This window comes from Vitis vinifera, chromosome 18, assembly GCF_030704535.1.
Source record: "Vitis vinifera cultivar Pinot Noir 40024 chromosome 18, ASM3070453v1".
In the NCBI taxonomy this organism is placed as follows: Eukaryota; Viridiplantae; Streptophyta; class Magnoliopsida; order Vitales; family Vitaceae; genus Vitis; species Vitis vinifera.
Genome location: NC_081822.1, coordinates 2,283,133 through 2,310,453, shown reverse-complemented (window position 1 = coordinate 2,310,453; position 27,321 = coordinate 2,283,133). Strand labels below are relative to the sequence as shown.

The 27,321-nt window shown below is 36.4% G+C and overlaps 1 protein-coding gene across 2 annotated transcripts; it reads left to right on the top strand.

Moving 5' to 3' along the window:
• LOC100245350 (uncharacterized) lies at nucleotides 1–27,321 on the top strand. 2 transcript variants are annotated; one of them, XM_059735038.1, is made up of 18 exons: nucleotides 1–229; nucleotides 355–4,080; nucleotides 4,228–4,447; nucleotides 7,420–7,586; nucleotides 7,729–7,808; nucleotides 10,038–10,169; nucleotides 10,261–10,377; nucleotides 11,038–11,130; nucleotides 12,827–12,904; nucleotides 14,507–14,563; nucleotides 15,823–16,600; nucleotides 16,684–16,739; nucleotides 17,312–17,391; nucleotides 17,533–17,615; nucleotides 17,730–17,809; nucleotides 18,265–18,344; nucleotides 20,124–20,169; nucleotides 25,612–27,321. In XM_059735038.1, exons 2-18 carry the CDS (start codon nucleotides 642–644, stop codon nucleotides 26,890–26,892), a joined length of 6,867 nt encoding a protein of 2,288 aa, XP_059591021.1. In that variant the 5' UTR covers nucleotides 1–229; nucleotides 355–641; the 3' UTR covers nucleotides 26,893–27,321. The 2 variants fall into 2 exon arrangements, with proteins under 2 accessions (XP_059591021.1, XP_059591022.1); XM_059735039.1 differs by lacking the exon at nucleotides 18,265–18,344 and having other exon boundaries at nucleotides 40–229; nucleotides 25,612–25,674.

The following is a 27,321-nucleotide window of genomic DNA, read 5'->3' as shown; positions in this document are numbered from 1 at the left end:
CACACGCCCTCACCTAACCCCCTAAAGGAGCATAAAATCGATAGTCTCCGCCTTCTCTCTCTCAAAACCGTTTGCTGTCAAGCCCAAGCGATTCTCCCTCTTGTCCTCCCTCTTTCTCTCCCTCTCTATCCTTCTCGCGGAAGAAATAAATTAAAGAAAATATTTGCAGATTTGTGGAAAAAATAAAAGATTTTTGCTTTTGGGGTGGCTTCCAAGCGTTCGTCGCTAGGTCTTTTTTCCCCCGAAGTTTTATTTTATTATTTATTTATTTTTCTGGGATTTGTTTTGAGGGTGAATTTATTTGATGTATCGGCATTTCATGAAAATTTTGAGATTGTGATATTTGTTTTGCAGGAGAACGCGGGAGTCTAGGGTTTTGGGTTTCTCTGACATCTCTGACACCGGTACTTTTCTCTGTTTTTTTTGTAATTTTGTTTTTTGTATTTTTTTGGAGTTTCCTTATAGAGGGAGGATTAGGGTTTCTGATTGGAGGGCGTGCATTGTATTGGGTTGGCTTAATAATTTTTATCTGAGTTCAATTTTGATTACATTCTTCTTTGGAATTATTTGGGGCCTATTACCCGCGTTCTGTACGCGGGAGCAGAACCCCTTTTGACGGATCATGTGAATGAAGTTGTGGAATGGAATCTGAGGTATTGGGTGCTGAGGATCCATTGAGTAATTGCACTGGGCCGAGCGAGCAGAAGGGCGGTGAGGGAAGGGTTAGAGATGCTGTGGAGGGGAGAAGTGATCATGTCGTGGATGGGATAAAGGTTGATATATGGAGCCAAATTTTGCCTTCACAGGAGGGTGAAATGCAATTGGAATTTTTGGGCATGGACGGTTTCCTCAGTGATTGTTCTGAGCTGAATGACCAGATGGGTGCAAAGTTGGCTGGGGATGTTAAAGATAAAGGTGGTGTTTTAGGCGGGATATCCGTTGGTGGGTTTGAGCAAGCATCGCCTTCACAGGGTTGTGAAACGCCCTTGGAATTATTACTTACAGGTGGTTCGCTGAGTGATTGTGCTGAACATAATGAGTGCAAGGCTGACATGAGTGTGAATGGTTCTTGTGGGGAGGTCAGGGAGGTCGTGGAAGAGAAAATTGACGGTTTAGGTGGGATAAATGAGCAACTATTGCCTTCACAGGGTTGTGAAATGCCAATGGAATTACTAGTTTCAGGTGGTTCACTGGGTAATTGTGGTGAAGATAGTGAAAACAAGGTTTATCTTTCTGTTAATGGTTCATGTGTGGAAGAGGTCAAAGAGGTTGTGGAAGAGAAAAATGAAATGTTAGGTGGGATAAATGAGCAAATGTTGCCTTCACAGGATTGTGAGATGCCCTTGGAGTTACTAGTTACAGGGGGGTTGCTATGTAGTTGCGATGCAGATAATGAGTGCAAGGCTGATACGAGCATTGAAGGTTCTTATGGGGAGGAGGCTAGGGAGGTTGTCAAAGAGAAAAGTGAGATTTTTGATGGAACAGATGAGCAAACACTGCCTTCACAAGGTTGTGAAATGCTTACAGGTGGTTCTTTGAGTAGTTGTGGCAAAGATAATGAGTGCAAGGTTAATACGAGCATTAATGGTTCTTGTTGGGAGGTTGTGGAAGGGAAAAATGATGCTTTAGGTGGAATAAATGAGCCAATATTGCCTTCACAGAGGGTTGAAACTCCCTTGGAATCTTTAGTTGCAGGTGGTTCACTGAGTACTTGTGTAAAAAATAATGACTACAAGGTTGAGATGAGTATCAATGGTTCTTCTGGAAAGGATGTTCAGGAGGCTGTGGAAGAGAGAAGTGATATTTTAGATGGGATAGATGAGCAGATCTTGCCTTCACAAGGTTGTGAAATGCCCTTGGAGTCATTAATTAAGGGTTCACTAAGTAATTGTGCCAAAGATGACGAGTGCAAGGTTAATTTGAGTATTAATGCCTCTTGTTGCAAACAGATTAGGGAGGTTGTAGAAGAGAAAAGTGACATCTTACGTATGATAAATGAGCAAATATTGCCATCTCAGGGCTGTGGAAGGCCATTGGAATCACCAAGTAATTTTGCAGAACAGAATAAGCATAAGGATTCTGGGGTTGCTGGTGGTCCCTCTGAGTTTGTGGATGATATTTTAGCTGGATCACAGAACAACAAGATCAGACAAATTTTGCCCTCACAGGATTGTAAAATTCCCTTGGAGCATTTATCTGTGGCTAGTTCACCTACTGATTGTGCTGAAGGGAATGTGCAGAAGGTTACTGCAGGATTCGATGGTTCCTCTGCAGAGACAGTGACTGAGGTTGTGGAAGAGAAAAGTGATATTTTTCTGGGAATGAAGGGTGAAATGTGCAGCCAAATATCACCTATTGAAGAAAATATGTATGATTTAAGAGAAAGATCATCCAGCATGGCACCTGATTATACTCTTGAAAAATCAGACTCCCCGCCACCTTGTTGCTACTCTGGTGTTGTGGATAATGGTTCCTCTGAGATTTTTGCTGAGCCAGGTTATTCAGGAGCTGATGTTCTTATTGATGCTTTTAATTCTACTGATGCTGATTCTTCTGGAAATATAGGTGGTGAAGAAAAAGTTGATGTTAGATGGGATTGTGTTTCAGAAACCAAATGTCCAGAAATTATATGTTTGCCTCCTCGGAGGAGTGCCCGTGCAAGAAAATCGAGCCAGAAGACGCAGACAGCAAATGTTGCAAGGAAAGGCTGGAAAACTGCCAACAAGAAGCCACACTCTCATGGAATATTTGAAATTTTCTTGAAGGTTGTCAGAAAGAAGCGAAGCAGTTTCTGCAAACCGGCTCGTGCTTCTATTTGGGGATCATTGGAGAATATTACTCAAGTTTTTTATCATAATAGTGACCTTGATTGTGGTCGGGTTCAGAATCAAGGATCACGAAAAACAAAGGGTGGCCGAGGATGTGGAAAGCGGAATAAGAGTAGGGCAGTTGGAAACTCACAAGGGTCAAAGGTAAAAGGTCGTGCATCAACTAGTCATATTCGTTTGAAGGTTAAAATGGGCAAAAGGGTAAGTCAAAGTGGTTCAAAGGATATTGTTCCGGACGTGGTTGATACTTCAGATCCTGTTCAGACCATGTTTAGTGATAATGGGTCTGAACTATGCTGGGCCATGGGTTCAGAATTACAGAAATTCACAGTTGGCATTGAAACACAATTAGTGGAAGAAATCCCTGGGACTGGGCAGCATCTCACTTCTCATGGGAATCTGGAGAAAGAAAAAACATCTCCAATTGATTCTGCTTTAGACGAAGTCCACTTCACAGATAAGGACCAGGAGACCATTGTGATTCCAGATAACTCTGATAGAAATGCTGCCACTAATTATCTTAGTATTTCTTCCAAGACAGAGGTTGAAGCATTGGAAGGTGCAATTGACAATGGGTACTTAGATCCAGGAACTTCACCTGATTCAGAAGTGATCAACCTGATTCCTGATGGCCAAGTTGGTGCAAGGGTTCAGGAAGACTTGCATGATGTTGTTCAGGCTTCTTCCAAAGATTCTGTTGCTGCTGCAGATGTAACAAGTTCGAATGTGCCTCTGTTGAAAAGCAAGAAAGGAAAGAAGAAAGATAAGCTCTTTCAGGCAGGTAACTCTGATGTGGAAGATCGATTGCCTTGTCAAGCAAGCCAAAGCAGAGCTAGAGTAACAGAAAAACAAGGAGATGGGTGGAAAATGGAAAATGGCCTTTACTCTAGTGAAAATTTGGTTTCATCCAGCAGTGGAATTGCTTCAAGCAACTTGTTGAGCTTTCAGGGGTGTTCGACTGAACTGTTGCCTCCTGTGGAAGACACTTTGAATTTGAGTCTAGATGGATCATCCGAATCACAGAACTCTAAGAAATTACTTCCTTCTACTAAAGCTAAGGGGCATAAACTTCCCAAAAGTTCAAAATCTGGTCGAGCAAGCAAGAGCAGGTCACAGTTCCTTGATTCAGGGAGGAACCAAAGACGAAATGCTTGTAGGCAGAAGGAAAGCCAACAAAAGTCAGCTAGAAAGAACGTAAACGAGGAGGGTGTTTGCAACCATGTCTGCAAAGTTGAAAGTCACCAGGAAATAGGTATGAATATTTTACTTGATTGCTTAAATGAGGACATGCTCAACTACTTTATTTGCTTATTACAATACTTACATATTTCAATTTTTTATTTCTCTTTCTTAGTAGCTACATCTTTGAAGCATAACACCATGTTTTGATATTATGTAGCTTATGCAGTAGAAAATCACGTAGTTGATGATATTGGAGAAATTGTTACTGCTGAAAAAACTGTCTCCAAAGACATGTCTAACTTGGACATGATCCAAAATGAGGTAGTGAGGCAGTATTTACCACCACGGATTGCTTGGGTGCGTTGTGATGATTGCTATAAATGGAGACGTATAGCGGCTGCACTTGCAGATTCCATTGAAGAAACAAATTGCAAATGGTACACCAATAATTTATTTCTCATTTATTACTGCAGATGCTACTTGTGTAGAAACTTTAAGATAAATTTTGTAAGCGTACATTTCTTTGTATTTTGGTCTAGTTGCTATATATATATATATATATAAGTAGTGAATTGTCAAATGAATATGAAAATGGGCAAAAGATCATCCAGCTGTGGATTGCTCTTTGTCCAATTGCATCTTGTGTACTGCAGTTTGCCCTTTCTGGTGCTTTATTTATATTATATTGACTCTATTTTTCCTATAAAAAACATAATGTTACATTGTTACTGAATTTATTTTGTTTTTTTAAATGGGTTGGGGTACATGTTGAAAATTGAAAATAGCAAAGAGAATTTGTTAAGTATTTGGCATAAAAGAAATTCTCTGCTAACAGATAAAAAATTGGAGGAGAGAAAGTAATTGAAATAGAAATTTTAATATCAAGGATAAAACAATGTAAAAACACCAAAGAATATTATTGTCTACCTTCCCTCATTTATTTTTTGATCAGACTACCTCATCTCATTTATGGAAAGATCTGGCAGAAACAAGGATGACATTACAACATCTACTTTTAAATGCTGTAAACATATTCTTAAGTAATCAGTTACCTTACATCCTGGTAATCGTTATCATGATAATGCATCATTACCAAAAATATCACTACATAACATCACATCAAAGATTGATAAGAGTACAAAAGGGTTCCTTGTTTGAATTGGTGCGTGTCCTTTTTTCTTTGAAATCTCAGACCTTGTCATACCTGCAGCATCAAGTTATAAATAACATAAATATTTCTCCTTCCCTTTTCTCTTATCCCGCACCCGAACCTTGGGGAATGCATCAGGCACTTATTTATAATGCTACCCACCTTATCTGATGATCTTAAATGTGGGAATATATATTTTATTTATTTGTAAACATTGTGAGAAAATTGATGGAGATGTTGTGAAAGGCTGATTGAGAGTGATACTACTGCTGGGGGGAACATTAACCTGTACAAAGAAAACACTTTCAAGTCTTCCAATTTCTTTTATGTCATTCCCAATGGGGACAAAATTTTACCTATAAAAAAAAATTATTCGTAATTCCTAGTAAAGTGAAGGTTAGATTGGAAATATTCAGAGAGAATTCCTTTGGGGGAAATTGCTTAGAGGAAAGATAATTAAATCCTTTGAAGTGGCGCTGGTGTGCAAGGACAAAAAGTCTTGAGGGCTCAGGGTTAGGAAGCTAGATGTCTGAATAAGATGTTGCTGGGGAAATGTCTATGGAGAAATGATATGCTCATACAAGTGACAGCCTGTGAAGCAGGATCATCTGTGGAAAGCATGGAGTTTTGGATGGGAGATGGTGCACACAAGATGTGTGAGAGGCTTTGGTGTGAGGTTATGGAAAGAGGTTAGGAGGGGGTTCAAAGAGCTTAGTCTCAGAACTTCCATTGTGGTCAGAAATGGAAGAGAACCAACTTTTGGTTGGATAAATGGGTTGGGAAGCAATGTTTGAAAGACACCTTCTGATTTTGTTCAGCCTAGTCTTTCTTGGAGATGTTGGAGTAATAGATATGTGGGAGATTGAGGTGGATGGAGGTCATCAGTCTTTGCATTTCCAAAGGCACTTTTTAGCATTGGGATATGGTGGAGGTGGATTGGTTTTTGGAGCTCATAAATACTGTGCATTTGGAAGCAGAAGGAGAGGATAGCTTATTGTGGGGGCGGAAAGAGAGATTTTGGGTGAAATTCTTTTATAACTTCTTATGTGTTGAGGATATGGAGGTATCTTGTGTTCCAAGAAATTTGGGAACCATCCTCCTAAGAGGATCTGTATTTTTTTCCTTGCATGAAAGACTGTGTGAGAGTATCTTAACCATAGATTACCTTGAGAAGGGGGTCAAGACTGGTGGATAGGTGCACGGCCTATGCAAAGATAGTGAAGAAACCAGTCACATCCTAATTCACCGTAATAGGATGAGATAGATATGGAATTCGCTGCTGGGAGTTTTTCGGCTGCAATGGGTTTTTCCAAACTCAATAAAAGACCTTCTGTTGAGCCGCAAAATTCAGGGTTTAGATAACTGGCAAGGTGTGGTGAATGACTCCTCATTGATTGTTTTGATGTATTTGGAAATACTGTAAGGGTAATAGTTTTAACAGAGCAAAGCATCTAGATCAAAATCTGAAGGGGACTTCCATTAAATCCCTATTGAAATGGTCTAGAGTCCATTGGACATAGAAAAGTGCATATTGTTGGATTTCATTGACGATCTAACCATAGATAACTGGATATAGCTTTACTATTTCTTTGGCAGTTTCTTTTTTGGTGCCTATTGTATACCCCTTATGTATATATGGCAAGCCATCTTTTATCAGGCACCTTTTTATAATACTTATGTTTGCCTATCAAAAATCTACTATTGCTAGGGAAATGTTGGCTTTTGGATTCTTAGTTTCAAAATATTATTAAACCTTTTTTTTATCATAAATGATAGAAATATTATCAATTACATTTTTTTTTTTGGAAACTCTAAAACATCATTAATACTTAACTAGTTTTTCCATATGGATTTGCTCATCTATTGGTGTACCATCTTGGATTATAGCATATTTTCACACATTCACCAAAGCTTCTCTTGTTGTTAGATAGGTGACCTCCTGCCTTTTCTTTTGTTGCCAGGATTTCAGTTTCTGGGACTTATCTTCATATCTTTTACTCATGTATCTGTTCCTGGGATGAACTTTGGTTAATTAATTATTTGGATCCAATATCTCTGGCATTTTGACTTTATTATTGTGTGATATATTGTCTGATGATATTCTGTTTAGATGCATTACATTTAATTTGGTTACATAAGAAATGTATGGTTGTTTTCTCCATCTTCTTTTGTATTTTCATGGTTTCACCTGCTATCTCATGGGGCTGGTTATGGCTAATACTTTCCATTGGGTTTTGTTTTTTTGTGACTCCTTTGAAGGATCTGCAAGGACAACATGGATAAAGCATTTGCTGACTGCTCAATCCCTCAAGAGAAGTCAAATGGAGAGATTAATGCTGAGTTGGAAATATCAGATGCCTCATGTGAAGAAGATGTTTATGATGCCCATTTAACTTCTAAGGAATTTGGACAAAGGCGTTCAACAGGTATGTGATTTGAGTAAGCAATGGCATGCACAAAGACAGGCCTCGAGCTTGAAGTATGATTGGCCTTTAAGATTTCATGTTCATTTTCTCTGCTTCCAAATTCTGACTTATTTTTTATTTTTATTTTTTTAATGAATCATAGTTACCCAATCATCATCTTGGATGCTGATTAGGTCTAATTTATTTCTGCACCGTAGCCGCAGAACTCAAACTATTGATGAGGTATATATCTGACTGAAATAATATTTTTAGCTTATTTCTCATGATTCATGTGTCAAGCTGGTGTCCTATAATCATTCTCATGCAATATTGATGGTATCTAATGTTACACCACATGCATGCACACATATATGTAGGGGGCGGTTCCACATTATATGAGACCTTGGGGGACAATTTCAAATGGGGCCTTTGCCTATTTGTTCCTTTTTTTTTCTTTTTCTTTTCTTTTTGTAAACTGTTATAAAACATAAATAATATTATTTATTTATATATATATATTTTTTATTGAAATGCATTTTTTTTTATAGATGCAAAATTATTTCCTTCTTTGTTATAGTTTTTGATAGATAGGAACTTGTTTCTGCAAGAGCAACTATGTGATGCATTTGGTTGGGAAAAAAAAAAAAACTAATGTCTTATTTAATCTCCTGTTAATTGGATTGAAGATTTATGTTTGGAGAACTTCTAAATATTAGAAACTTTAATATGTTTAAGAAAGATATTCAAGATCGGTAGAATTTTAATATTGATTTAATCTATTTATTATTAATTTTTTACACATTTTCATATCCATATTTGTATTTCTAATAAGTAACTAAGAAAAATTCTTGCCAACATGGGAACTAAACACCTCCATGATATATTGCAGTGAAAATATAAGTAGTTTAAAGTATAACCTACTTTATAATGGCTTTGAGGAGTGTCAATGAAAAGGGTTTGAACATCCTTAAGAGAAGCTTAGGCAGAATTTGAGAAGATGACATCTTTGTATATTGCACTGTAGTCTAAAACCTTTTGTATAGACTCCTTGTATGGTAGAGGAAGTCAATCATATTTTGATCAGGTTTTTTTTTTTTTTTTTTTTGTTTTGTAATTGTGGGGAAGACTCCTCATCCTTCTCATGTTTTCATTAACATAAATATATACATGTCTTGTTTCTGATAAACAAAAATTGCTTTGAGGATTATTGGATAGTGTATTAATGCTCCAAAGATGCCCAAGACCTTAATAAAGGTGGTAATGTATGTAAACTTTATAATTAAGAAAAAGAATAAAATGGAAAATGAGAAGGGGAAAGATGAATATGATCAAAAGAAAAAAAGAAGGGAAAAGATGTGTGGGACTGTAGTTATAGACCTATATACAATATTAGTCTTTAATTTTACAAAAAAGTAGATAACATCATAGTTAAAAACTAAAGAGGTCTTTATTCCAATAGCTTCTCATTGATATTTGAGCCTATTTAAAGACTAACTAAACCTCCATTCCAGAGTTCTTATTGCATTGGATAAATCTTTGTTGCAACTGGGACAAAGTTAGGCCTTTATATTAAACTAGCAGTAAAACTGAGAAAATTTGATGAGCCCAATGAGGCTTCATTTAAGAGTTTCCATTGCATTCAAATAAGTTATTATTATTTTTGGGATTATAATAGGGTCTGTATCTAATGAGAAAAATGTTTATGGTCAGAAAAAAGGGGGAAATTATTATTATTATTATTATTATTATTTTTTTGATAAGTATTATTATTATTATTATTTTTGATAAGTAAGAAATGAATTGTAGTGCCTTTTCTTGAGAGATGGCCTTAGACAATGGCCTTAGTTGCTTAAAGGATGAGTCACCCATATATTATATATTATTAAAATGTTTATTTTTTCCTTCTCATTGAACTGAGATTGTGAATCTTCAGTTGTGGTCCCTGAAATGAACTTCCAATGGAAAAATGGCATTCATAGTATTTTGATTCCTTTTCTTTTTCCTCCGTCAGGATTATGAATCATGCTAACTCATTTCTTTGTTCTTTTTCTGTTTACTCATTGCTTTTACCTATGAGGAAAAAAAAGGTTGTTACCAAATAGTGTTATTACTTGTAACTTCTAATTGTCTGCCTTTTTTCTAGACTTCTATTTCAACATGACCTATATGTATAAAAGTTGCTTAAACTATCATCAGTAACTTAGGTATATGATTTTATAGCCCCAAATGGTTGTTCCCTATGTGGTCAGAAAGTTCAAATCTTCACTCTCACATTGAAATACCCCTTTTCTTGATGATATGGTGGATAAACTTGCATTGACTTTATCATTAACTCTGCTTCTCCCTCTTTCATATTTTAATTGCATTTTGTTTTTCCCAATAAATTTTTATTACTCCTACAAGGCCAATGGGATATGTGACCATGTTGGTCATTCCATTTTTCCAACGTGTCTAATCTTTTCATTCAATCAGGTAATGGTTTGCCACTGCAAAAGACCTGTAGAAGGCCGTTTCGGTTGTGGAGATGAATGCCTGAATCGAATGCTTAACATTGAATGTGTTCAAGGGACCTGCCCATGTGGGGATCTCTGTTCAAATCAACAGGTATTTAGCTGTTTCTACCTGTAAGTAATATACTTGTTTACTTAAGGATTTTATGTTTTATGTAAATTTCCTTTTGAATGTCTTGTTGCAGTTCCAGAAACGTGGTTATGCCAAATTGAAGTGGTTCAAGTGTGGGAAGAAGGGTTATGGGCTGCAGTTGCAACAAGATATTTCTCAAGGGCAGTTTCTTATTGAATATGTTGGAGAGGTAAGTTGGAGACTGTTTATAATATTTGGGTCTATATATGCAAAGGTGATTATATTAACAACGCAGAATAGAAGATTAATTTTTTGGACTTGTTACCAAATCTAGGATCAGTCTTTATATTTTTCTAAGTAATCAAACCATAGCCTCTGAAGTGAGACTGTGAAATAAAGTTGGATTGCCCTCTGCATCAGGCTGTTTTATTTTTTTTACTTTTTGGAAAAAAAAAAAAAAAACTAAACATAAAGTTGTTAGTTATTGCTTTCTCTTCCTACTGCAGACTATACTCTTCAGTTTGATTAAGTTGAAACTAATAACTAATGCCAAACATATCATCAAATTTATTGGAAAGTTATGTCTCCTTTTTGTGGCTGTGGTGTGTCAGATCATGGTCATGCGGGGTAACTTATCTAAGATGGTTTCTGTGCATGGTTTACAACTCATGTAAAGGTTTATTTGAACTTTTGCTCGAAATTATTGAGTGTCTTGCATAAGCATGTTGATGGCTTTCTTGATCACTTTTTAAAATGTTGTTGTTCAATTTTAAAGTACCTCCATTTTAGTGCTTTATAAATCTGTTTAAGTCCTATATTTGTTTTATGTGGGCCTGTGAAATGTGAGGACATTCTCTTTTATAGATTTTCTAACGTATGGCTCAACCAGGTACTTGATTTGCAAACATACGAAGCACGACAAAAGGAGTATGCTTCTAGGGGTCATAAGCATTTCTACTTCATGACATTGAATGGCAGTGAGGTTTGTATTTGCATTCCTGAAATTTTCTGTTGACTTTATTTTGACTAGTAATCAAATTACATGTTATATAATTGACAACCATGCAAGTAGAATGTGGTGGCCTGCAATGATATCACTTGGGAAATTGTGGTGGTTCTTTCAGTTTTCCTTTTAGGAGTTTCATGATCTTAAGATGTGGAATTCAATGTAAATTTCATTAGTTTGTTACTGTAGATGAATATAACTGCTGTTTCTTGTAGGGGTGAACTGAGAATTGCTTCCCTCCTTGGAATTTTACCTGTATTTTTTTATTTTCCCTTTTATAATAGGGAAAATCTTGCCTTGTTGTCTCATTTTTGTGTTTGTTTCTTTCTTCTTCATGGAGGTGGGCAGTTTGGGGGGTTGGGCACAAACTTCTTCATTTTGGTTGACCAGTCATGCAGGTTTGTGTGGTATTGTGAATCTGTGGTGGGATTCTTCTAGGACCTCTCATCCTTCTTTTTAAAAATTATTTAAAAATGCTGCAAAATTTTTTTTGGTCAAGTGATTCCTTTCTCAGCTTTTCGATACACAGATACTGACCAATAAGCAAAGATTTTAGAATCTCTCTCTCTCTCTCTCTCCCCCCCAACCATATGTATATATATGCTGTTTGCATTTATATTTTTTGATTTGCTAATTACTTTTTCTGATTGGGAGGTATATTTTTTAACAGAGCTTAGTGTTGAACTGGACAAATTTGACTTGGCTTTAACAGGGACTCGGCTTGAGCTTTACTCAAAATCTGCTGGACTGTTTAAACATGCTCTATTTAGCTTTGACCAAGATTGATCTTATAGATGAGCACAATCAAGCTTGTTTTTTATCAGAGGCCTAACTAGGAATATAACTTGTTTAAATAAGAATGCTCGGAACATCTTAACCTTCTTTCATCTCCCTTGGTGAAATTTTGGTGTAACTTCTTAATTAGTGAACTTGACATACCATGGGAGCTTACTCAAACCCTCACCATTTGTCATTTCTTTGAACTTCACATTGACTTAATGTTTTTCCATTTAGTCAGTCTTCTTAAGATTTATTGTTTCTTCAAGGGTATAGTGCCTTCTCAGTTGCAAACAGGCCCCAGAGAGCTTTAGATCATTCAATTCGTGCTTCATTAATCTGCTGATTGAGCTGGTTACTTCAATGAGCTTGAATAGTAGCTTGTTTGTTTATCAGTTCTTTAAGAAATGTAATTGATGGTAAGCAGTAATTTGACAAGTGATGTAACAGTGTTCTTAGATGTTCATAATCTCTCTTGATGAGTACTGTCAGCAATCTACTTTCGCTGCAGGTTGGGGGGAAAAGTGCAATGGGGTTTAAATTTTGCCTTTTACATGTGCATGTTAAATGTCCCCTTCCTCCCCCTGTACCACTCGCTTTTATACATATACTGGGGTTTGAGGTTAGTTTTTGGAATAAGTTTTGCTAAATTTGGTGTCTAGGGATATTATTCCTTCCGAGACCATGATATTTATGCCATTTCTCTCTGTCCCATTTTTCTCATTCTCATTCTTGTGCTTCCGTATTGAATAGGGATTGGTACTTCATTTCTATGTTGTTGGTTTTGTTTATTTATTATTTTTATATCTAAACTTCATTTCCTATGTTTTTGTTGCATACTTTTACAATTAACTGTTCCATTCTTGTTTAGCATTCACATTCTCTATTCTTTCAGGTAATAGATGCATGCGCAAAAGGAAATTTGGGGCGTTTCATCAACCATAGTTGTGATCCTAACTGCCGCACAGAAAAGGTGAATATAGATTTTGGTATGTTCACAATATGGAGGAGGAAAGTTGAAACAGGATTCTCTGATGTGGATGGGAGCTCTTTTAATGGAAAACTTCTCTGGAAATATTTTCTGGACTAGTTTTTCTACTTGCAATTTTTTTTTTTTTTTTTTGTTCTGAAATTTTTCTCTATTATTCTCTTTTTCTTTATCTTGATCTCTTTTTTCCTTTCTTTCTTATAAGGTGGCCTCCCCTTTATGTACCATCTCCTTTCTCATCATCTCTCTTAAAAAATTGTTTAGATAAGTATCATTTTCCATAGATCCCCACAGTGCCTTTGGTTTTTCTTAATTCATAGTTAGCAAGGGAAGGTGTTAAGACTTAGGTTCAATTTGGCAATTGTTTTTTAAAACAGTTTTTTGTTCTTCAAAATAGAAAACAGGAAAACATGTTTGACAATAAAAAAATATAACACGGTTTTCTTTTCTTAAAAACAAAAATATGTTGTTCTTAGAGAACATTTTTTAGTTATTTTTAATTGTTTTCACTTGCATTCTGAGGAATGTTTTAAAAAATAATTATATAAATATGAAGAATGATTAAAAATAAAGCCCTATAGATAAAATGTATTTTTAAAACATATTTAAAAACATATAAAGCAGGTTAAGAACATTTCAAGTTTCTAAATGGACTTTTGTTCTTCAAAACATTCGAGAACAGTTTTCGAAAATTGTTCACAAAAACTGTTTTTCAGGATCGTTTTCCAACACACTTCCTAAACAGTGCCTTAGTCTCTGGCTTTTGTTTTCTGTTTTTCTGTTTTTGTTTGTCAGCTTTTCACTTCTTGTGTATCTAAAGTGCCTCTTTTTTTTGGTATGGTAGACAAATTGAATGACCTTTGAAGTCTATGGATGCCCAAACTTGTCCATTAAATAGTGTGATTATCTCATTTTCAATAATTAAATGTACATTTATTAATGCATTATTTTGATAATTAGTGGTGATAATATTTCACTTGGTACGAGGACTAAGATGGAGGTACATCATTACATTTGTTACCATATGAGGCTAAAAAAAAATAATATGAGTTTTTTGACGCTTTTTCCTTGTACAGGTGCATTTCGTAAATGTAACATACTATAAGATTGTAATAGTCAATTGATTGCCTTGTTGAAAATTTGTACTGTTTTAATCTTAATGGATTTGGTTCTTTCTTCATGAATACATGGAAATAATGTAGGTTTATGCCACACATGCTTTTGTAATACCTACAGTATTCTGACTTACATATCAAATATCCATCCATATGCTGATATGCTGTTATGATCTTGTCTCATGTCTTCTAGCAAAAATCGATATTAGGCAATGGTGCGTATCTTGGAAACTGGGACTTCTCATTAGTAAATCTTTGTTATCATTAGTGTTCGTGGAGTAACTTTTTTGGTTTATACTCTATTTTCATTTTTCCATAAAGAATGTGGTTCTCCTGTCCAATTTTAGTGTTCTTATTGACCTCAGTATATATATATGGAAAATGCTAGTTGCTCAAGTTTCAAGCTCTTGAGAATTCATTTATTTCTGTTCTCCTCTTGGTTCAATTTTTTAACTCCCAATTTTTTTGACAGTGGATGGTGAATGGAGAAATTTGTATTGGACTATTTGCATTAAGGGATATAAAAAAGGTATACTCACATTTGTCATCTATTGCTTCCATGCTTTGTTTTTTTGTTGTAGCCATTGTCACTATAAGTCTATAAATGATATGTACATGTTGGCTTCACTTTATACCTGTATCTCAGTTTCATAGATTGTGACTCTTCTGGTCTAGAAGATTCTTTAGGAAGTGAAACATTTAGTTGTTGATAAATGATGCTTTAATATTGTGTTAAAAGTAAGACAAGACTTATCAAGGCCTCCCTCACGTACACAGCTCCTCTCTGTTCCAATCCCTTGAAAGATTTCATAATGAAGAGAGTACTCGAAGGAGGAAGCAACAAGTTCAAATTGTTTAATGATGATATTAAGTGGAGTTGATGTATAAAGATGCCAAAAGAAAAACATGCTGCATTATTTCAGAATGTTTTTCCCTTTGAATTTCAGTGAGATCTGAATTATTTGCCAGCAACCAAAGCAAACATATAAAAGTATATATGGTGCAGTTATATGTATTTATACATGTATATTGCCCTGTAATTTAAAAGCAAAAAGTTATATTTAGAATTAAGTGTTAATGAAATTAATAAATTGTGAAGAACAATCATATACCGTGTGAAAAAATTAGATGATAGCTCATTTCTTTATTTTGTAAGATTTAATAAAATTGAAGTTATTTTTATTTTCATGGAACTTTTTATGTTAAGATTCACCACTAAAATGCGATTTGTTTCTTTTCTTGTGTCATAATCTATTTATAGATAGAAGTATTCAAGTTCTTGTAGCAAAACAAATCTGAGCTCTCAATTGCCCAGTAGTGCATGAGAGAGCAATAATGCAGCCTTTACCTTTTTCAAATTCCAATCAACAATTTTGCAAGCCTTACTTTCCTACCTTACTTGCCCTTTTCCGATGTGATGCTGAATAGGTTTTTGACTTACTAATTTTCCCTTTTAAATCACGTTATATTGGGTCTTAGTCTGTGTTGCGTGTGTTAAACAAGAGCCTCTCAAACCAAGTTCAGCATTACTTCATACACCTGAATCAATTACAGGGTTTAGGGTTTAAGGTGTTAGAAACACGAATTAGTTTTAGTCTAGATTCTTAGGATGTTCCTAGCATCTCAACCTATGCCTTGGCCTTGCCACTAAAACAATGCTTCTTGCTGCCTATTTATGTTTTCTCTCGCTTTGGTGTTGTTTGGTGTGTGTATAAGTTTCATTTATGGTGTGTATTAGTGTTATCATCATATTTTACGTGCCTAAGTTTATAAGTGCCGTTACATCAGGGTGAAGAGGTGACATTTGATTACAACTATGTGAGGGTGTTTGGTGCTGCCGCCAAAAAGTGTGTCTGTGGTTCACCACAATGTCGGGGCTATATAGGTGGAGATCCACTTAGCACCGAAGTAATTGTTCAAGGTGACTCAGATGAAGAATATCCTGAACCTGTGATGGTCAATGAAGATGGTGAAACTGCTGATAGCTTTGACAATACAATATCTACAACCAGTTCCTTTGATGCTGCAGAAATTCAAAGTAAAGCTTTTTCAAAAAATAAATTGGACAACTTCAAAACTGCTGTACAACAATTAGTGGTTGGACCTGCAATTTCAGAATCACAGGCATCCTTGGAGATGGTCAACTCAATTGGAAAGTTAGCTCCTGTTCAATCAGTTAAAGTTTCTGTGCAAACAGAAGATTTAATGAATAAACCCATAACTGCTATTCAGCAAAAAATTCCCATGGAAGAAGAGACTACAAGCAAGCCTTTGTGCTCTGATCAGAGGCTTGATTGGCCTTTGACTCGGATGCTTAATAAAGCATCATCTGATTCTGCTGATGCTAATGTATCCAAATCTGAAACCCCTGAAGAGAAGCAAGTTTGTTCAAAATCGCGTCTTCTCATGAAAGCTTCTCGTTCATCTAGTTCAGTTAAAAGGGGAAAATCTAATAGTAATCCTGTGAATGCCAACAAGCCTCCTGGTATTGGCAACAAAACTCAGGTTTTGTCCAACAAGCCCAAAAAATTATTGGATGGTTCTGCTAATGCCCGTTTTGAAGCAGGTAACAGATTCTCTTATCTTCTCCAGGCATGGGTGTTGTGTAGAGTTATTACTTTAACAATTTATGCCTTTCAATTCTTGCAGTTCAGGAGAAACTCAATGAGTTGCTAGATGCTAATGGAGGAATAAGCAAAAGGAAAGTAAGTATCTTTTAGGTTGTCTAACTTGTTTTCTTTAAGTTTGTGACTTTTTTTATGTAAATTTTGGGTGGTCAGATAATTAGTGTATGAGTGCTTGGAGAATTAGTGTATTGTGCATGCATACTTTTGCATGTTGCATGCACGATAGGCATTTCAATGGTGGCTTGCCAGTGTTAAAATTTAGTTAAATACCTCAATGTTCTTTGCCTTTCCTGATGTTTTCAGCTTTGGCCTGCTTCCATTTTCAAATGCTTTCATCCTTCTTGCTTCTGCAGTCATTTTGTCTTTATATTTTGGAAGTTGCTTATAGTTTTGAACCTTAAGAAGGATCTACAATGTTTTTATTGTTGTTTTTTTAAGAAAACAAAACCTCAATGTCTTCTGAATCTTGTTGCTTGACTAAATGCTCCTATTTCTCGTTGTTATTTTTTACTTTTACTCTTATGTTAGGCTATTTACTTGAAACTTTTAATTCCCTGCACTAATACCATGCATGTCTCTTGCCACATATTCACATGATAGTCTTTTAATTCGCATGGTAATCCATGTCTCTAATGCATTTATTCTTACAGGATTCATCTAAAGGATACTTGAAGCTTTTGCTCCTCACTGTAGCATCAGGTGACAACGGCAATCGTGAAGCAATTCAGAGGTCATTTTCTATCTTGCTCTTCATTTAGTCATCACCTGTAATAATTTGGTTTGTTTACTTGCCCTCAAGTAAGTTATTATCTTCTGCATGAATTGTTTTTTTGCACCTGTGTTGAATTTTACCCCTTTTTTGGTTTTGCAGCACGCGAGATCTTTCAATGATCCTTGATGCACTCTTGAAAACAAAATCTCGAGTTGTCTTGGTTGATATTCTTAACAAAAATGGTAGTGTTATCTGAAATTTGTTGCTTAATTGCTCTATTCTCCCTATTGATGAGTAACTTCATTGTAGTTGTGTGCTGTGTCGTAAAAAAATGTGACAGTTTCTTTGCTTTTAAGGTTTGCGGATGCTGCACAATATAATGAAGCAGTATAGCAGGGAATTCATTAAGATTCCTGTTCTTCGCAAGCTTCTGAAGGTGTGTGCACTAGGAAGCCTGCCATCCTTTTTAAGTACTTTAATGTTATTTATTTTGTGTTTAATGATTAAAAAAAATCAATTTGAGATAACTGATAACATTTTGTTTGAGTTGTATTACCGTAGTGGGTATGAAGTCATGGATTGAACTTGACTCTAGTTGAGTTAGAAAATTTCTGCCTTAACCCCACTTACTATTAGAGTGTCAAGTCAATAAAATCTGCCAGGCCAGTTGTTTAAAAAAATTACAAACATGAGAATGTTTAAAATTAGCCCAGCCCAATTTTACTTGTATTGGATAAAGGTAAGTGGAACTCAGTTTTTAATGGGTCAAGTGAACCCATCATTTTTTGGCCGGTAGGCCTGGCGGCGCCTTTTTTGTGAACTATAGCATGCTATTTGTTGTGTGAAATGTGAAAAAAAACACAGCATGCTGCTAACCTGTCTTTTCTTCAGGTCTTAGAGTATTTGGCACTGAGGGGGATACTTACCTTGGAACATATTAATGGAGGTCCTCCTTGTCCTGGAATGGAGAGGTCAGAAAAACTCTTGAGATCCTTATTTCTTGAGTTTATTGCCATTTTATTTTGGAATTTTGAAATAAATTGAAATTCTCATTATTTTACCTCTCTTTGTTCTAGTAGATTGTATTCCTTTTCAAAATATATTCTGTTGCATGATAACCCATTCTAAAAGGGGAAAACTTGATTTATTCTTCAAAGTTGGGCGAATAAAATTACATTGATGTTTAGGGCTCTACATGGGCCCATTTCACAACTATAAATACCTTAAAAACTGCCTAACTGAAGTCATACTGAGGAAGGCCAAAGAACACTCTTACAAGTTACAAGACGTAAAGTTCAAAACTGGATAAAGTTTTCTATAACATTTTCATGATCTTAATGATTTTTTTTTTTTTGATGATCTTAATGATTAAAACAATAATTCAAATGAATTGTTGTTTTAATCATTAAGATCATGGAAATTTTATGGAAAACTTTATCCAGTTTTTACCCATAAAAAAACTAATATACCTCTTATTGAAAATGCAAAACAAAAATAAATCTCCCAAAACTATTCTCAACCAAATTATTTATTTATTTATTTTTTATAGGTTATTCTCAACCAAATTATTGTTCCTCCTAATTTGAATATTTAAACTAAACTCAATGAACTTGTAATTACTGAAAGGTCATTTTTCTTTTCTTTTGATAGGTTTACTGAAAGGTCACTTAACATAATCCAGAAATGAAATGGTGCTTCGCATTGGAAGAACTTTAAAATGTATGAAAAAATTACTCATGAACTTTGTAACCTAAAATGAACTGCTGCTAATTTAATCTTTAGTGCATAAAAAGGTCAATCAGTTGGTTAGTGAACTGCCCTGAATTACAGACCTAAGTGTTGCTCTGCTAGGGAAATAGATCATTTGTATACTTCCCACATTGTTGGTATGGAGCTGGACAGCAATTCGGTAAACTTCTTTGTGCCTAATGAGAAAAAAATATATGGGTATATGGACAATTTCAGTAAATGAGAGCGTTGTTACATACAATTCTTTAACATTCCATTCTGGAAACACTAATTAATGAGTTTCGAGCTTGCAAGCTGTGCTATTGGCCTTGTGGGCTATCTTGTACTTCATTGCAATTTAATCCCATCATATAGTCATCTGGAACTCATTTTCCATAACCTAATTTTTTAGCACTCTTGTCAATCCTTATTTACTTTTATTCTATAGGGTAACAAGGCAAAGAATTAAAAAAGAAAGTCCTAGCTAGATGATATTTCTAGCAGATAGTCAAAGGCTGATTTAAGGCCTTAAGGGCTGCTTTTTATTAGTACAAATGAGACTGTACAAAGAAAATTAGTTTTTTTTTTTCCATATCAGCAAAGGGGCAAGATAAATACTAAAATCCAAAATAAATGACAATCTACAACTCAAGGAGATAATAATCTTCTAATTTGAACCCCTTTTTAGCTGAGAAATCAGCTTTCTGGCTGCCTATTTATGAGGGCATTGAAAATTACCTTATGGCTTCCACAAAGGCTCATACCACAGAAAGTGATCATGCCATCACTGCTTTTGAAGACTCAGGCTTCTAGCATAAGCTTCTCCTGATCACTCCTAAATAAACAGTTTCTGGTTTTTTCAAGCCAAGCCAAATTATTGATTCCATTAAATTTTTAAATTCAGATTGTGATACCTTGTTTCTTTACCAAATATAGGTTTATTCAATTATTTTCTTTGGTATGCAGTTTTTATTATTTATGCAATTATTAAATATATTCTTAAGAAGCAAATTTCTGTGCAGTTTTAGAGATTCAATGTTGACACTGACTGAGCACAATGACAAACAGGTAGTCTCTTTACCTATATCCCTTGTGCCTGATCTGAGAAGTATTAGATCTGTATGAAACTCTGTTCTTCCATTAATTGCTTCATTGCATCAAAGCATCTTGGTTTTTGGGATGAACTGATGCAGTCAAAGAAAATTCTTTATTTTCATAATTGTTTTTAATAACACTTGTAGAATTATTGCTCCCAAAACTGCTAGCCAATTATCCTCTTTCAACTGTAACTGTATGTGGATTGATGTGTGTGTACTGATCTCACTACTTTTTAATGCAACTTGGCAATTATTAGCAAGCGCAAATGATTAAGCTGTGAACCACATATCTTTTTTGTATTGGATATACATCAACATATTGCTTGGCGACATATCCTATAGATTGGATATTTTGTACTTATTGGAACCAGGGATAAGGATTCGTGTAACCTTCCCTTAGGAGCTCAATATCGTCTTTCTTGAGCAAGATAGGTTTTACCCAAGAAACAAAGTTGGAGGTCACCTATGAAAAAAAAGGTGAGCTATTTTGGAGTCCATCACGAAGAGTGGGCTTTCCCCATGAACAGTATCTTATATGTGTGTCTTATGGAGTCTTCACCATGCACAGGGTAGTGATGTGATTTTGAGGCATGTTCCATCTCTATTAAATTTAAGGGGGTGTGGGAGAATATTGGGGTCTTGGCACTTATGGCTCCAATTATCGTAATGCTTTCTTGTACCACCAATAAAACCCAAAAAGAGAGATCAATAACACCAAGTGAAATGTTGGACCAATAAAGATAGTTCTTAAAGGTTATACTGTTGTACTTAGCCATTTTGGATCCATCATGAAGAGTGGGCTTTCTTCACGAACCGTACCTTAAATGTGTCTTATGGAGTCCTCACCATGCACAGGGTAGTGATGTGATTTTGAGGCATGTTCCATCTCTATTAGATTTAAGGGGGTGTGGGAGAATATTTGGGTCTCAGCTCTTATGGCTCCAATTATTGTAATGCTTTTCTGTACCACCAATAAAACCTAAAAAGAGAGATCAATGACACCAAGTGAAATGTTGGACCAATAAAGAGAGTTCTTAAGAATTTTTTATCAGGGAGCTGTTCATCTCTAAAGGTTATACTGTTGTACTGTTGTACTCTTTCTAAATGCAGCAAAATAGACACAGGAAGGCCGGGCTTAAAACCTCCTTTCATGGCTTACCCACCCCTCTACCAAACCAACCCAGCAGTAACCATTTTTCAAGCACGGAAAAACCCCAATAATACCAGACAGGGAGAACAGTAGATCTGAAAGCATATGAGTTTTGCTAAAGTGGAGGATGGTATAACTTATAAACACCTCCTGAACCTTGCACAAGCAATATTCATTGACCAAGGGTTATCCCATCCTCATGAGTTCGTCACCGGATGGTTTAGACTGATTGCTTATCCTTTTTCTTTTTTTTTTTTCTTTTTTTTTTGTTTATCAGAAACAAAACATATAAATTAATATTGACTGCTTATCTTATAGGACAGGTGATTGTAAACCTTTCATTGAAATTGAAAGTAAAGAGTTTATACTCCAGTAGTCCAATTAGACACACAAAGCCTTTTTGCAGAGTTGTTGGGTGGTTCTCAAGGACAGTCTAGAGTTTTTAAGGAATTGTTCTGCCAAGAAGTTATTAGTTGCATGACACCTTCATTGTGATCATTCCTACAGACTATATATCTATTGGTATTAAGGACCTCAAATGCATTAGTCCTGTTACTAGTTTTAACAAAATCAATGCCAATATCTTCTTTGTGTATTTGGGAAATTATCTCCAATTCCCAAGGGGCTTTTTTTAAGGGTAGACAAGTTGCTGGTGTTGTACTGATAGCCAATGTAATTCCTTTCTGAGAAATTTTAAGGAGGAAAGGGTGATTCTCAGGGTGGAGCTTGAGGAAGTTACAACCTTGACAGTCTGGATTTTTTGGATTACAAAAAATTTAGTCCATGAAATTTGTAAAAATCTTGATTGTAAAACAGAAGATCTAGCTTCTTTATTGTTCTCTTTCGAGAGCTGTGCTTATCACTTCTTCTCCAGATGAGACACACTGGGCTTTAGATAAGTCAGGTCATCTTTTCCTCTGAATATTTCTTCCTTTTCCTCTTGAAGAAGGATTCTCTAACTTGTATCTGACCAATCAATCTGATTTGGAATTCTAAAATTCAATTGAAAGTTAAAGCTTTTGCATAGTTAAGGCCTCAAGAGTATGAATACCAATGCTTCAAATTAAGGGAGTGTATGAGGTGATCAGTGCCAACATATGAATGCATTTTTTCCTGGAAGAGTGGGAAATTATAGCAAACTTTCATTTATCTATGAATTTTCTTTGTTCCTCATGAAAAAACCTCCTAGTTTTGTTAATATATTTTCATGGGTTCTTGAGCATCCACTATATTTACTGCTAGGAAAATTGGACAATGCTCCTTAATGTGCCCAAATTATTATTTTCTTTTTTATCAGTATTAAAGTGCCCAAATTATTCTTTTTTACTAGGTTTGAGCTGGTGACTTTCTTGATGGGTTTATTGTTCTCGCCTGATTGTAAACTAGATTGGTTTTAAGGTAATCCCATTTCATATGGACATTACTCTTATTTAAACTTAAGTGGTGAGTGTAAAAGATGTGTGGATAGAATCTTGGAGAGGGGAAGAGGTTTTTCGAGCTGGATTAGATTCCATGAGGTAAGTTTGTCTAGATTGTTGACAAGAGTGGAGTATTGCTCTAGGGAGGAGTTTGGGGGGAAAGTTTTGCAAGGTGTGCGAAGGAGGAGGAAGGTCTTGGAGATTGGAAAGATGTTCTAACTAGGCAGGGAGTTTTATTCAATGCTCGATTAGCCCTGTTGAGGGTAATACAAGGAAGCCATCTGACTTTCAATCACAGGCAAGTCTCTTATGATGGAAGCAGATAAATTCTTAGATTATTCTTCTTTCCTTATGATTTCTTTGGGGAATAAGGCCACTCTTCTTCTTCTCTCACCATAAGTGGGCTAGATGTTTTGAGAAGAGGGGCTTGGAGGTGCCCTTGATAGCAACGTCAAAGGGCTGATTAACAAGGTTAATGATTCGTTGAGGATGGTGAAGGTGGATGGTTGATCGGTGGAGTTCCTAGAGTTTGAGTTTGAGAAGGGTAGGGCTGAGGGGATGGCTGTGGAGGAAGTGACCTGGTTGGAAGATTGGTCCTCTAGTAGTTTGGCTATTTTCAACAACTGTCTGGACATGCCAATTGTGGGAGTTAAAGAAACTGGAGTGCACAATGAAATTCAAGGGTATAACAAGTGGTAGGGAGGGTAGTTGCAAGGAAGGTTGCAATCTTGCATCAGTTTGCAGATGAAGTTAAGAATTATTTCTTGGAATGTGAAAGGGGCTAATGATAGTGATAAGAGAAATGCAATTAAGTATTTGATTAGTACGCAGAAAGCTGATTTAATTTACCTTCAAGAAACAAAAATTCAGAAGATGTTGAGGGAGTTAGTGAGGAGTTTAAGGGTGGGAGATTTTTGGAATGGGGAGTTGTGGGTGCAAAGGGAGCCTCTGGTGGGATGCCGATGTTCTGAGGTAATAAGGTGTTAGGGAGCTTGTGGGTATGGAAGTGGGAGAATTCTCAGTTTCTTGTCAATTCTAAAATTGGGAGAATGACTTTGTTTGGGTTTTTTCAGGGATATAGGGGCTCATCTTAAGGAGAGAAAAGGAGGATTTCTAGGCAGGGTTTGACCATCAAGGGCTTGTGGGATAACCCAACCTCATCCCCCACATCCTTTCCCACCCAACCCAGGTGTGGGGGGGAGACATTAATGTGGTATGATTCCCAGGAGAATGTAACAAAGGAAATAGACTATTTCCAGCCATGAGAAGGTTCTCAGAGACTTTTGAAGAGCAGGAGTTGTGGGATCTTCTACTGCTGAGGGGGTCCATTTACGTGGTGTAAAGGGCTGAATAATCAGTCCTTATCAAGATTAGATCATTTTTTGGTGTTTGAGGATTGGGGGAGTCATTTTAATGGGGTGGTTCAAAGAACTTTGCCAAAGCCTGTTTCAGATTATGCACCAATTCTTCTAGATGAGGGTGGATTAAGAAAGGAAGTGACGCTTTTTAGATTTTAAAATGTGTTTAAAAGAGAAGGATTTCAAGGACTTTATTTCTAGGCCCTTTCATTTTGGCTTCAAAGTTGAAAGCTTTGAAATAAGACTTAAAATTTGGAATAAAGAGGTGTTGGACAATGTTTCCATCAAGGAGGAGATGAACTTACATCAGATGGGATTTTGGGATTCAAAGGAGATGGAGGGACCCCCCTTTCTTAAGAGGAAGAGAAAACTAGGACGATAGCTAGGGAGGAATTTCGCAAGTGGCCTCTTTTCCAAGAAACTTCGTTAGAGACAGAAATCTAAGGAAATTTGATGAAAGGAGGGTGATAGTAACACTAAATTCTTCCACAAAATGGCCAATGCTCATAGAAGAAGGAATTTTTTCTCCAGGGTTAAAATTTGTTTTCTCAAGATAATGAGATAAGAAAACGGGTGGCAACAACTGTTACAAGCCTTTTATTTGATATGGATGAGGGGGGACCTAGTATTGAGGATGGATTCGAGGAATTATTTTTTCTTCATTAAGTCTTTGTGTTGCGTTGGAGTCCTTGAATTCAATCACTTTCTCAATGAGGGTAATTGGAATCCAGGGTTTCCATCTAAAGTGGGCTTCTGATTTTCCTTTGTAAAATCAGACAAGAATTAATTGATCGCATTATGCTACACTGTGCCAAGATAAGTTTTTCTTTAGCAGTTGCTCTTCTCTTTGTTTGACATTACTTGGATTCTGTTTGCTATAGTCAAAGAGATTCTTTTAGTTTGGGATGACTCCTTCATGAGAAGGAGGTTGATTTGGAGTCCTGCTCTGTTATGCATTCTTTGGACAGCTTGTAAAGGGAGGACTTGAAGACCCATGCTCTTAAAGGGTCTATTCCTTTGTAACCTTTTATTGTGAGTAGAATGTACATGGATGAACACTTATTTATTAGATTTTGTTGGTTGGTTGGGTTCTTGCTAAGGGAGAAAGTTCTTTCTGATACTTTAGCGCTCTTTGTATATGTCTTGTTTACCTTGATGCACTGTTTTTTGGCACTTGATATAATATTACCTATACCCCTACCCCCCCCAAAAAAAAGGAAAAGAAAAGAAGACATGTATACTGTAATCATAGATTCGTTATCACCTTACTATTGTCTCTACTTAGCATCTTGATTTTCTTTGCTTCATTTTCTTGTGACTGTTACATTGTCATTCAAACCATCAGTTTATGATTTCATGATGTTATAGGTCATATGCATTGCTTCCAACTTAATTTTTTTTGAGTTCTATGATGTGTTTTATTTTTTATATTTGAGGAAGTAGCTGAGAAAGATTTTGAGTTTAATTGGCTTGAGGTGCATGCACAGGTCCATCAAATTGCACGAAGCTTCCGGGATCGGTGGATTCCTAGACCTGTCAGAAAAATTAGCTGCATGGATAGGGATGATGGCAGGATGGAATTCCACAGGGGTTCAAACTGCAGCCGGTTTTCATCACAACACAATTATTGGCGTGAGCAGGTTGGGAGACCTACAGAAGCAATAGATTGTGTGAAGCAGTCAATGCTTGTAACAACTCCTGTTGATGCTTGTGTCCAGGAGGAAAGCTCTGCACCTGGTTTTGGTGGTAGTGCAACGAATGGGACAAACACAAGGAAACGTAAAAGCCGATGGGATCAGCCAATAGAGGCACACCCAGATCCAAGATTCCATCCGCACAAGGAGCAAAAAGTTCAGCCTAATTTGCTACAAAGTTTTGGATCGATTCCACAACCTGGGATAAGTGAAATGGTTCTAGATCATACAAATGGCATAAGCAGGATGGACAAAGATTGCCCTGGCTTTGTTCACAATCACCCTCAGCAAGATCAAGCAGAGGAGGAGGAGGATGAACGGCAGAACTTGCATGAGGATGTTCCTCCTGGGTTTGCGTACCCTCTCAACACTCCTCTGTTTTCATCTAATGCTTCTTCAGCCTCTGCTGATCTGGCCCAGCAAACTGTCAGCCATTCAAACAGCACTTTTGAAGTGGCTGGGGGGCATCCACAGAAGAGATTCAATTCTTGCTTGCCTGTTTCCTATGGAATTCCATTGTCCATTGTTCAACAGTTTGGGACTCCCCAGGGAGAAACTATGCAAAGTTGGGTTGTTGCTCCAGGCATGCCTTTCCATCCTTTTCCACCATTGCCCCCATATCCCCGGGACAGGAGAGATCCTCCATCCCGGACTGTTAATCCCATAACCAGAAATCAACCAGGAGAAGAGCAACAAAACTGCCATGGTTCTGCATCTTGTCATACAGATCAAAGCACTCCAAGCACATCTGGTGCCAGTCCACCTGATGTGAATGTTCCTTGTGCAAACAACCAACATGTGTTTAAACGAGTGAAGAACAATTCATATGATTTGGGAAGGAAGTACTTCCGTCAGCAGAAATGGAATAATTCAAAAGTAAGATCCCCATGGCATCGGAAATGGAATAGTTGGGGATTCATGGCGAACAATGCAAGAAATGGGGTGTGCAGTATAGGCATAGGGAATTTAGCAAATGAGCCCAAGGGTCCATATTGTTCAGAGGATGTTAGCAATAGAGTGGAGAATGCTGGCAATACTTCTTATCAGCATCCACAACATCAAAATCAGCATTGATTCATAGGAAATTATCTTACAAGCGACTGGATTTTCTTCTATACCTACTTCAATGTACTTCCAATTCTTTTGTTTCCCCGGTTCCATTCTCAATGAAAATTTCATTCAATTCCAGATTTTCGGCCCTCGTACTCAAGTCCATACTAATAGGTGGGGCCAAGAGTTACTTCCACTGGCAGTATGCTCACTGGGATATTGATCCATTCGGCCTCACCTCAAGAGGTAGGTTTTCTTGTCTATTGTTAATTTCTAACAGAAAGTTAAAAGGCTAACACATGTTTCAAGTTTGAATAAGACATGAGCCAATTTTTCTTGATGTTTTACAGTTTTACTAGATTGAGTGCATGTGTTAATTCTTTATTCGATGGGCATTGTTCTTGATGAATTGTGATTTATTCAATGATATTGGAAAACTGATTTACATGTTTA

Excerpts from the sequence above, each read along its gene's own strand:
- LOC100245350 (XM_059735038.1), top strand. The coding sequence starts at position 642 with ATGGAATCTGAGGTATTGGGTGCTGAGGATCCATTGAGTAATTGCACT. Across the intron at positions 4,448-7,419 it reads GAAGAAACAAATTGCAAATG|GATCTGCAAGGACAACATGG; the intron begins GTACACCAATAA and ends ACTCCTTTGAAG. Across the intron at positions 12,905-14,506 it reads CTAACTGCCGCACAGAAAAG|TGGATGGTGAATGGAGAAAT; the intron begins GTGAATATAGAT and ends TTTTTTTGACAG.